This window comes from Pholis gunnellus, assembly GCF_910591455.1.
Source record: "Pholis gunnellus genome assembly, chromosome: 23".
NCBI classification, from domain to species: Eukaryota; Metazoa; Chordata; class Actinopteri; order Perciformes; family Pholidae; genus Pholis; species Pholis gunnellus.
Window position 1 is genome coordinate 1174034 of NC_136550.1, and position 12398 is coordinate 1186431.

The 12398-nt window shown below is 43.2% G+C and overlaps 1 protein-coding gene across 1 annotated transcript; it reads right to left on the reverse strand.

Annotated features, from left to right (window-relative positions):
• Positions 1-1459: 1459 nt before the first annotated feature.
• On the reverse strand, positions 1460-11874 carry LOC306715022 (serine/threonine-protein kinase DCLK2-like; the record flags this gene model as incomplete). Its single annotated transcript, XM_079185240.1, has 15 exons — positions 1460-1585; positions 1719-1799; positions 2296-2392; positions 2487-2564; positions 2660-2793; positions 2891-3037; positions 3130-3249; positions 3751-3808; positions 4547-4652; positions 4781-4853; positions 5039-5127; positions 5265-5399; positions 5563-5689; positions 8328-8785; positions 11433-11874. The coding sequence occupies 15 exons, from the start codon at positions 11872-11874 to the stop codon at positions 1460-1462; spliced, it is 2271 nt and encodes a 756-aa protein (XP_079041366.1).
• Positions 11875-12398: the final 524 nt, after the last annotated feature.

A 12398-nucleotide genomic window follows, 5' to 3' on the forward strand; every position in this document is an offset into this window, starting at 1 on the left:
AAATAATGGAATCAGTTGCTCCCTGTGGAAGTGGTTCGAGGCCTTTGTTAAGGGCCATTCTCAGGAAATGGGTCCAGTCCCAAGAGACACCGGGTGATGAAACACTCATGTGTCCAATATCACTTTCATGGTCTCCCAGTGTCGATATAGTGCGTGTCCTTCAAGTAGCAGTGAGGCGACTTCAGTAGGGTCTTGCCAACAGTAAAATGGGACCCCATCTCTTGATGGAGCTCATCAAAGAAGATGTAAATACTTTCCAGTACAGCAGCAGAGGCGGGGCTTGTGAAAGTCTTCAGTAGATAGAACGCTGGTCTAGACCGACAGTTTCCAGGAGATAGATTGGAAATGGCAATGGAGAACTTTAATTTGTTTTCAGTATAGCAATCGCTAAGTGTCCTAGGCTAGAGGTGAAGAATCCTGTTCAGTCTCCAGACCGAGGAGAGGGGAACTCATTTGGTGTCAAGTTGAAGCAACAAAGCAATTCTAGATTGATTCTAGACTTCTGGTTTCCAGAAGGTGAAACGGGACGTGTTCTGGACCAAGATTAAGGAACTTGTTTATTTTCCAGTACATGCAAAGGACAATGTTTCAGACAAGAGTGTGGGAACTTATTTGGTTTCCAGTTGTTAAAAGGGATTTATTCTATAAAGAGCTGAGGAAGCTTATTTGATTTTAAGTGAAAGAACAGGACGAGTTCTAGATGTTCAGGGAACTTGTTTGATTTCCAAAAAGACTGATTCTAGACCAGATTTTGGGGAACATGTTAGATTTACAGTGGATTAAAAGAGGACTGATTCTAGACCAGATTTGAACCAGAACTTGTTTGGTCTTTAGTGGATGGAGAGGGAACAAGTCCGAGGCTAGAGGTGAGGGAACTTGTTCAGTGTCCGGTAGATGAAAGAAGACCTTTTCTGGTTTTGTGTCCAGGCAAAGGGAAACAAGTAGATTGGACATATTCTAGACCAGAGCTAGGGGGGGGGGGGGGGGCAGGGTATTTGTTTGGTTTCCATGAGATGAAACGGGACCAATTCTAGACCAGAGCTGAAGGAGGGAGTTTAGAGGGAACAGTGGATGAACGGGGATCTGTTGTAGACCAAGAATGAGGGAACATGTTTGGTTTCCAGTAGAAGAAACGGGGAGTTTGTTCTGGTTCAGGTTTAAGAGAACTCATCTGGTTTCCAGTAGGTGTAAACAGGTCCTTCACTCGACCAGATGGTGGTTTGGCTTCCAGGAGGTGAAACTCATTTGGTTTCCAAAAGATCAAACAGGACGTGTTCTTAACTGATGGTGATGAAAAAACAGGACAAGATCCGGACCAGATTTGAGGGAACTTATCTGGTTTCCTGGACGGCTCTAGACCAGAGATGGGGGGGGAAGCCTTTTTGGGGTTTCCAGTTGATAAAAAAAAAGAAACATCTGCGTTGCGTTTGGTTTCCAGTTGATGGAAGATTGATGTGATTTAAACCAGAGGGGAAGGAACTTGTTTGGTTTCCAGTTTTGGGGATTCCTGCTCTGGGTCCAGTGCGTCTCCACCGGTCGGTTCTTCAGTGCTGCTCACAGTGGTGGAGTCTACCGGAGCCTCATCCTGAACAAAGTTAACATGAGAGTACTCAGATTACTTTTTTCACTGTTAAGTTATAATTCAATATGCTTGTTTTTACTTTGTTATGAGTTACTTGAATGTGCAAGCTTTGAAAATGTTGCTGTTGTGCTCTTACCGTCACCCAGGGGTGGGACAGGACCTCCTCGGCGGTGAATCGAGTGTCCACGTTCACCTGCAGCATCTGACTAATCAGCATCTGAGGATCAGGTCACGTGACTGTTAACAGCCGGCAGTAAACGGTTTGAATTCATATTCTACACCTGGTGGCAATTTCACATAAATGGTGTTTCGATTTTTTTATGCCGCAGTCAATCATAGAAACTTAAAAACAACAAGTGTTTTGGTTTAATTATTATTACACACAGACAATATATTGTGTTTTATTCTAAATAAACATGGTTTATCAACAAAATCATAATTTAAATAAGAGAGGAAAACAATCTGACTAGATTCGGTGATAACAACTCACTTAGTACACAAAAAGTATTCAACTAAAGTTAACCAGACGAACCAACAGCTTCATATGGATAAAAAAACACATCATTAAAAGAATAGAATAGACAAACCAAACGCTGGCTCTAGAGGGGGATATTTACGTTTTTGTGTCGTAGAAGTTTCAGTTGGTTGCATTCTGTGACCTCACCACTAGATGGAGTCAGATCCTACACACTGGCCCTTTAAACTCTCTTTACCTTGGCTGGGAGGCTGATGGTGTCCCAGTCCGGAGACGGAAACTCCAGCTTCCCTCTGAGGATCTGATCGAACAACTCCTCCTGGACATTATTCTCACTGAGGAGCGGAAGAAGAGCGAACTTTTATGAATGAACTGGACCAAAAATGACACTTTGACGTTGTTGATGACCCAAACCTTGTACACGCTGACCTTCTAAATGGAGGGAATCCACACAGCAGGATGTAGGTGATCACTCCAGCTGCCCAGATGTCCACCTTCAGACCGTAGCTACACACACACACAAACACACACCGTTTCTTATTAAAGTGTCTGTTCACCTTCTTAGCTTAGCTTAGCTAGCACCCAGAAACTGATTTCCTCACCCGGTCTCGCCGATGATCTCCGGAGCGACGTACGTCGGCGTGCCACAGACGGTGTACAGCGGCCCCTCCACCACCGTCGCCAAACCAAAGTCGCCCAACTTCAGCGACTTGGTGCCGTCTGGGTACTCGCACACCTGCAGCACACACAAGCACAACACTTCAGAATACACACTCGTATGTCCAAAGTAAAGGTTGTAATAGTTGTGTGTGTGTGTGTGTGTGTGTGTGTACCAGCAGGTTCTCTGGTTTGATGTCCCGGTGGACGATGTTCATGCGGTGCAGGTACTTGATGGCTCCGGACAGGTTGAACACCATGGCGCTGGAGTCTCGCTCGCTGTACTTGGTGGAGGAGGTGATGGCGTCGAACAGGTCGCCGCCCTGAAGGCGTGAAAATAGTAACGTAAATATGTCTTCGTGTTCTCGGTTACAAAGACAAACAGGAAGAAGAGAAGAAGAAGAAGAAGAGGCACCTTGACGAGCTCCATGACCAGGAACAGCTGACTGGGCGTCTCGTCCACCTCGATTAACTGGATGATGCTGGGATGTCGAACCCTTCGCAGCACCGCCACCTCGTTTTCTATCAGGTGCTCCTGTTCACACAAACACACATTCACAGAGGAATAACTCATAAAGGTGCAGAACATTTTACCGTCTTCTTACATAGAATGACCACAGTTCTTCAGCTGGTTTGTTACTTCATGTCGTGTTGAGGTTTTTGCTGTTTGTTATTGTCAAAGGAAGCCGGTGACATGAAGCTACAAACTGACACCCGACACTAGAAGCTGCATGACGGGCATGATGGCCTCAGCGCTCACTTACAACACTAAATTGTATTTATTTATTTTTTACAATTTGTACTTATTTTTTAAATTTGTATTAATTAAATTTGTAAGAAAAGTAACATTTTAAACGTGTGTGTGTTGCTGCCACATGGTTTAAAACAGCACATTTCTATTGGATGTGACGGATAACTGCTCCTTCCTGATTGGCTGAAGGTTTAACTCTCGGTAGAAGTTGGAGGTGTGGATCTGATTCATCTTTCATTTATAGTTATTATAATAATGCAGGAGAGTGATGATAATCCGTGTTACCTTCCCACAGCAGCGAGCTTTGTCGATGATCTTCAGAGCGTACTCCTGTCCCGTCGACCTGTCAATCAAAACACAACAGACACTCCTACAGCCGTCCATCAAGCAGACACAACTTCAGTAACTCTGGCTGCTGCTTTAAATGACTCTTTTTAATAATCATTTAGTTAATATTTCAGAAAATGAAAAGAAAAGATTTATTAAATGACTGAGACGTCTTCAAATGTCTTGTTTTGTCCGACCGACAGTCCAAAAAAAACCCAAAATACTTGATGATATAAAACCGAGAGAAACAGAAAATCCTCACGTTTGAGAAGCTGGAATCAGCAAATGTTTTGATTTTTTTTATTGATTGATGACGAACAATTGTGTCAATTATTTTCTGTCACTTGACGGATCGTTTGAGTTTTTAAAATAACCCAAAACATGACTTGAAGTTTGGAAACAATACAGATCTGACTTATTATTTAATAACAATTTTTTATATATTTTTTAAATCAAAACTTTTAATAATCGCAGTAAAATTAGCTTTTTTAAAGGGACTCTGGTGCTCAGAAAACAATATCACTTCTGTCCACAGGGGGCGCCAAAACCAACACAACATGAACGTTACTCATAGTATCTGTTCAAGACAACATTTACATTTATCTTGTATTATTATTTATTTATTTATTGAGATTTTTATGCTGCTTGTTATTGTTTTAGTTACATGTATTTATTTTTGGTATTTCTTTCGTTGTTGTCTGTGCGGTTAACACACTGATGCACATTAATAAAGGGTCTAACTGACGCTCCTCACCTCTCCACGCACTCTTTCACCACCGCAAAGTTCCCGTCTCCGATCACTTTACCGACGTTGTACTTGTCGCTGATGGTGGAGGAGGAAACGGACCGATTCCCGTTCACTGTGAGGAGGAGAAGAAGAAGAGGAGGAGGAGGAGACATCTTTAGTTTGTTTTAAGGGCTCTTCAGTCTTTTCTTGTGTTGAGATCAACACACACACACACACACACACACACACACACACACACACCTTCAACCACGGTGTCGTCCGGCTGCTCAGCCTCTCCGTTCACATCTGTGGAGGAAGCACGACGAGGAGAGACCTTCAGAGTAAAACAAGAGAAGATTTAGTCTTATTTTGAAAGGAATCTGATCAGAAAGAGTCTCCGGCTTAAAGTTAAACATATTAATAAAAAATATTAATAAAATAAAAAATGTTTATAAAAGTAACATAATATTTGAAGAACCTAGTCGTTACTGCTAAAATCAATCAATCGATGGATGAGACCTTGAGGCTGCGTCGTGTCCCGGGGCTGGTGGGGGAGGGGCTTGACCTGGACGGCTTCCCAGCTGACTGCGATCCTGAGGCCTCATTGGCTACACACGCGCACACACACACACACACACACACACAAGAGAAAGGAGCCATCTGATTGGTCAAAAACAATCTGCTCATCACACCTGTAGAAACGTTTCTGGCTCACGTAGAGCAGTGACTTCCTGTTGGTTCACACCTGGACCGGGTGACCTCGTTCTGGAGAGGCCTTTGGGAGGAGTCTTAGAGGACAGGCTGGAGCCGCTAGGGGTTTTGGGAGTTGTAGTTTTGGGATTGGGATGGGCGGTCGGGCGAGGTACCTTCACTCTGCATTCTAGAGAGACAGAGAGAGAGAGAAGTGTTATTTATTACCAGAGTTTTATGGTGTGATTTAATGCTTAAAGTTATTTAAAGACAGTAATATATTTGTGTGTGTGTGTGTGTGTGTGTGTGTGTGTGTGTGTGTGTGTGTGTGTGTGTGTGTGTGTGTCTCTCACCGCTAACAAAAGCCGGTGTCTTGCTGCACTGTGTGAGCACAAAGTCGTCCTGAGCGTAGCGGAACTTCTCCGGCCCGCACGCCATGAACACGTCATCCTCCCCGAAGAAGTCCTGCAGACAGGTCAGCTACACACACACACACACACACACACACACACACACACAAAATAATCAACGTTTAGGAAGCAGTGCTGTGACGTACACACACGTGTGAGTGTGACTAGACAGACGACAGATGGACTCACAGAAACAAGCTGATCTCTGAGAAATGTCTTGAGGATTAAAATACAAATTGTGCATCAAAACGTCCCAGATTTAAAGAGACAGACACAGAAGTATTCAGGTCCTTTACTACAGTAAAAGTACAATACAGTAGAAGTACACTATAACATGTAGAAGTCCTGCATTCATAATTCTCCTGAGGTAAAACTACATTAGTACTATGAGCGAAATGAACTTTGTCCTTGATTTCACCTCATTTTGTCCTTGATTTCACCTCCTTTAGTCCTTGATTTCACCTCCTTTGTCCTTGATTTCACCTCCTTTTGTCCTTGATTTCACCTCCTTTTTGTCCTTGATTTCAACTCTTTTAGTCCTTGATTTCACCTCCTTTAGTCCTTGATTTCACCTCCTTTGTCCTTGATTTCACCTCCTTTTGTCCTTGATTTCACCTCCTTTCGTCCTTGATTTCACCTCCTTTCGTCCTTGATTTCACCTCCTTTTGTCCTTGATTTCACCTCCTTTAGTCCTTGATAACACCTCCTTTTGTCTCCCATCGCTTCAACGCCTCAGGAACTGCAGTGTGTGTGTGTGTGTGTGTGTGTGTGTGTGTGTGTGTGTGTGTGTGTGTGTGTGTGTGTGTGTGTGTGTGTCCTCCCTTCGTCCTTTCAGTTTGTGCAGCCACTTCCAGCAGCGGGACGGAAAACCCCATCACACACACACACACACACACACACACAGACACAGACACACACAGACACACACACATTGACACTGCAGTGTGGTCACCATGGTAACCAGCCACCCCGTCCTTGCTTCTCTCTCACACACACACACACACACACACACACACACACACACACACACAGCGTTTCATTCAGACTGATGGAGTCTGAAAGCCGTCTGAGGCAGACAAAGAATAAAAGCCTTCATTAAGACGCGCTGCCTTCAAAATAAAAGCCTCCATTTAGAGTAAACTAATCGGTATTTTAGATTTATTTTCACCCGGTTCTGTCCATCAAAATATGAACTCAATATGAACTTATTAAAACAACACTAGAATCTAAATAACCAAGAAATGCAGCTAAGTGAAGGTCTGCAGATAACTCATCAACATTATTGATTCAAGGTTTCATCTTCAAGGTTTCATCTAAAATAAGTAATAAGTAATAATAAATATTTAAAGACGTCTTTCATCTTCATGTTTTAGTGCCGAACACTGAACATCTTTATATACTTAGTGGTGTATCACACCTGCTTATTCTGTGTTCTTTTTTAGTGACACTTCAGCAATTCATAAAAACATGAGCTTAGTATTTATCAGTAAGAACCATTTAAAAAGTAAAAGAATAAGAAAGCTGAAGAGTTCTAATGTAATGGATGCTTTTATTTTGAAGGCAGCACACAAGGCTGACGCTGCAGCAACAACTGAGCAAAATGTAGATGTGTAGATGTGTAAATGTGTAAATGTGTAGAGTGTTGTGTGTTTGTTGGTGGACGCCGATGTTTGAATCTGAGCTGCAACAACTTTAATTCAGTCACACCGACTCTTTATTCAGCTCATTGTGTCACAGCAGACAGCCTTATCTGTACCTTCAAAGTGTGTGTGTGTGTGTGTGTGTGTGTGTGTGTGTGTGTGTGTGTGTGTGTTTTAAATCCTCAACTCTATATGAGTTACATAAAAGAGTTTCAGGAGGATCAGAACTGTTGCAGTTCCAGGGCTTTAAAACAGACGCTGTATTTCACTAAAAGTACCAAATATTAAGCTTCAAAAGAGACCGAGCTCCCTGGAGACTAAAAAAGGAAAGCTTAACGACTCTTTTATACATAAATCAATCCTGATATTCAGCAAACCAGCAGGAATTTTATAATAAAGTGCAGTAATATGATTCTTTTCTCTGATTCTACTTCAGTTTAGGGCTGAGCGGTTGACATCATCATCATATATACTGTGTATATACAGTATATATATATATATATATATATATATATATATATATATACTGTATATTCCCCCATTGTGTTGTGGACTACAGCTTTGAACCCTTTAGTCGCCATATTACTTTTTGGCAATCGCCATCTTGGTTTCTGGCGGTCGCCATCTTGGTTTTTTGCAACCAGAGGTGACACAAGAGGGTGGAGCCACGTTCAACCAATCGCTGGATGTCAGGTTTTATAAACAACTACAGACTTAAAGCATTGTCCTTCCCCATTTCCTGTAATCTCTCTTCTTTTAACCCTAAAACAAAAACATAAAATTTGTACATAAATTTTAAATTTTAAAAAACATAAAATTTCATTCATTTGTATGAGAACAACAGTTTTACCCATTTTTGAAAAGAGGAATTACAAAAGCAGAAGTCTGTGCGGTAAACGTTTGATTGTTGAATGATCCACTGAAACCAAAACCTGATGTCTAAACAAACACTTTCTCCACTGAAGCACCTGAATATCTGAAGTTTCTATCACAGCATCTCCATCTGACCTCGTATCAATGTGAAGAACTTTAAACCTGAACCGCCAAAGACTCAAAACATCCTCTCACCTGTTTCCCGTCCAGCGTGTACAGCCTCTTCACGGCCCCGGAGTCCAGCTTGATGGCCTCCGTGATGTCGGCGAGCACCTGATTGTAGGAGTGCGCCGTCTTCTTGTTCAGCAGGATCCTCACCGCCTTGCGAGGCTTCACGCCGCTGCGGATCACCGTCACCAGCTTGGGCTTGATGAAGTCTTTGCTCTCACGGCCCTCTCGGCCCTCACGACCCTCGCGGACCTCACGACCCTCACGACCCTCGAGACGTTCTTTGGAGGAGCCGGCGGCGGTGCTCGCCGACACCCCCGCGGACACCGTGGAGGGCCGACTCAAGCTCGAGCTCGCGGCTCCAGCTCCGGCTCCGGCACCGGCTCCGGCACCGGCACCGGCACCTGGCTTCCAGCTCTGGACGGAGATCTTAGTGTAGTCGACCTTTCGGTACGGCTCGTTGGAGGCACAAACGTAGCACTCGCCTGAGCAGAGAGAGAGAGCGGGAAGAACCAGTTATACTACTGTTTATCTGACAAAATACTGTATGAAGTAAAACATCATTTCGTTTCATATTCAAGAGATGGTGGTGGGCTCAACAGGCGGCAACCTCCGGTTCTTTAAGTGAAGCCAAAGCTTCACGTGTTAAAGCTGCATTCTCTCTAGTGTCCACCAGGGGGCGACTCCTCTGGTTGTATAGAAGTCTATGAGAAAATGACTCTACTTCTCTCTTGATTTATTACCTCAGTAAACATTGTAAACATGAGTTTATGGTCTCAATCTCTAGTTTCAAGTCTTCTTCAATACAGCATGATGTTCATTTAGTAAATGATGGTCCATTTAGAGTCAAACAGACCATAAATACTATAATAAATAAGCATATAAATCTCCTGTTTGACCTTATATGGTCACAAATGGCTCACCTCTCTCTCTCCTAGTCTTTTTATCGCCTCTGTCTTTCTCTTGCTATGTGTATATATATATATATAAATATATATATATATATATATATATATATATATATATATATATATATATTTCAATCTGGAGACAGAGCTCACTATCTTTCCTCTTTTTTCTCACACTAACTTGTCAGCCTCCGTAACCATCAAAAACACACCTTCCTCTTCCTCTTCCTCTTTTTTATTACGTGTTCACACAAACACTGCCAGGTAGTGTGTGTGTGTGTGTGTGTGTGTGTGTGTGTGTGTGTGTGTGTGTGTGTGTGTGTGTGTGTGTGTGTGTGTGTGTGTGTGTGTGTGTGTGTGTGTGTGTGTGTGTGTGTGTGTGTGTGTGTCTCTGACATTAACATTGCTATTCAAACCAGCTGGACAGGTCTGCTCATGGACTGTGGTTAAAGACCAGCACAGACGGGACCGATGGGACAGATTAAAAAAAAAAGATTAAACATCTGAAATGAATAAAAATAGGGCCGGGCGATAATTCGACATGATCATTTTCAATGGAATCATATCGTGATGAAATATATATCGTGATACACAATGACGTCGTCTAAACTCATAATAAGAACATACTAACTACATTTTTTTAGATAGTCTGATTATTTTGCACTAAAGTTCTTAATTAATATAAAATATAAAAGGACCTATATCATGATATGCATCATTCTCGAGATATTAAAATAAATGGTATTCTTTACTATCTATAAGTAGTTTCTCTCTCTGGCAGGTTCTGTTTGGAGTTTATTAACTCTTGAAGAGCGATGCATCGTCCTTTAGTGCGTCTCTGGCTGAGCAGCTTCCTGGCTCTCACACTCATTAGTGGACATTACAACCGGTCACGCATCAATATTGATGTTCAGTGATGTTCGACAGAGAGGAGGAGCAGACCGGACGTTACAGCGGTTACATTATAAAGAAATGAACGTTTATATCTGACATTCAGAGTCGCTGTCAGACAAGATCTCCAGAATATATCATGAGATGAGTGGACAGTGAAGTGGGATCCCTGTGGATGGAAGATGTATTGTAGATATAAAGTCGATTTTCTTTGCATTGTGACTTCAGTATGTATCCGTATCTGTATATATATCATGAATTTATGATGTGCAGAAATAAATAACTTTGCAAAGACAGAGAGCAGAGAGGAGACAGTGAGGAGGTTTAGAGGACAGATCGATCGATCGATGGAGAGAGTGACAAGTAGTCTGGATGATCTCGACTCAGGGGTGGTGGACTGTGATGTCATGTTACAGTACACCAGAACTCCATTGAATCCTATGAGAGACGGTTCAGGCAGAGTGACAACGCAGTTCTTTACTTAAAGGCAGCAAAGACGGGAAACGTTGGTGTTTTCTTCAGTCATTAAAAAAACCATCAGACAGACGTGACAGTGGGCACCTTGAACGGCAACAGCTTTACTTTAACAAAGACACCTCGATATGTATTTAAATTTCAGTTTTGCGAGACGGTTTTCTTGCATAAATAAGAGTCGAGTTGTCCCGATTATCTGCTGCGCTAAGGATTGTGGGTCAGAATAGCCAGAAAAGGACGCTGGCGAAATGTGACCGGATGTAGTGTAGCGGTGTTTTTGGCAAACTGCATTTGACATCCTACGTATCGGGACACAGTAAATGTTTTAGTAATATTCTAAATAGTCTGGTAGTCTATTGGAACGCACAGACTGGACAACACCGTGGTAGAGACCTGTCAATCACTGTGTAGCCCCGCCCCTAAAGCATCCCCTGCTTTATGGTCTGTTTGACTCTAAATGGACCATCATTTACTAAATGAACATCATGCTGTATTGAAGAAGACTTGAAACTAGAGATTGAGACCATAAACTCATGTTTACAATGTTTACTGAGGTAATAAATCAAGAGAGAATTAGAGTCATTTTCTCATAGACTTCTATACAACCAGAGGAGTCGCCCCCTGGTGGACACTAGAGAGAATGCAGCTTTAACACATGAAGCACTTTAAAGACCTGGAGGTTACCGTCTGATTTTATATAACCAATATAAATCCAGTAAAGAAAGCCAGCATCGGTTTTTATCCCAATCCTAAGGGCCGGACCAAGACGTGACTGCTAACCAGGGAGCGTACGTTGAGTCAGAATGTTGAAGTGTTACTTTAAGGGAAGGCAGAGTAAAGAGAAAGCCTTGAGTCCTACCTTCCCCCAGCTCGTCCATGCTGGTGATCTTCTTGCTGCCATCGATGGTGTAGATCGACCGCACCCCTTGTGGCAGATGCAAGTTATCCGCCAAAGAGCGCGTGAGCTCCATCAGCAGCGCATCGTAGGAGCGGAACCGGTCGCTGGACACGGCGTACACCAGACCCTTGAAGTACCGGTCTCCGTTGCGGTAGAACCGGACCTTTTTGGCCCGTTTCTCAGAGGTGAGCGCCTGCAGGGTTCGGGTCCGGTAGTAGCTGCAGTTGGCGCTGTGGGCGGGACTGGGGACCAGGCTGCTTCCCCGGGAACTGGGTCCAGACCCGCCGCCGCCGCCGCCTGCGCTGGCGGTGGAGTGGTCTCTCTTGGTGCGGGTGGAGCGTCCCCGGCGGACCTTGTCGCGTTCATCAAAGTGCTCCAGCTCGAGTGTCTTACTCAAAGACATGGTGAATACCGGTCCAGTAGCGTTAAACAGAGTCCCTGCTACATAAGGTTCATCTTCCAAAAACCATAAACCGTGACTCTTATCCTGGTTACCTGGTTACCTGGCTACCTGGTTACCTGGTTACCTGGTTACCTGGTTACCTGGTTACCTGGCTACCTGGCTTCTAGCGTGTTAGAGTTTGAGTTTAATGACTCTGGAGCCTTTTTGTAGACACAGTCATCTGGTTGTAGTCCTCAAAATGTGGCTTTCAATTCTCAAAAACCCAGCTGTAATCCCTTTGGGGGTCAGACTTCTACTAGTCCAGTTGCCCCAATGAACCCGTTTGAAGAAGAGTAGGTATCTGGTCCTGGTTGTTGTACCTTTTAGTTTAACTGAAGTTTATGAGTGAAAAGGTAGTAAATGTAGCTCCAGTGTTGTAAATCCAGTGGTATCTTATTTAAATTGTATTTAACGCAACGAACAGCCTTTTGTCCACATGTAGCTATTTCATTTATGCTTTAATCCTTTGAGATCAGGTGGAGCTT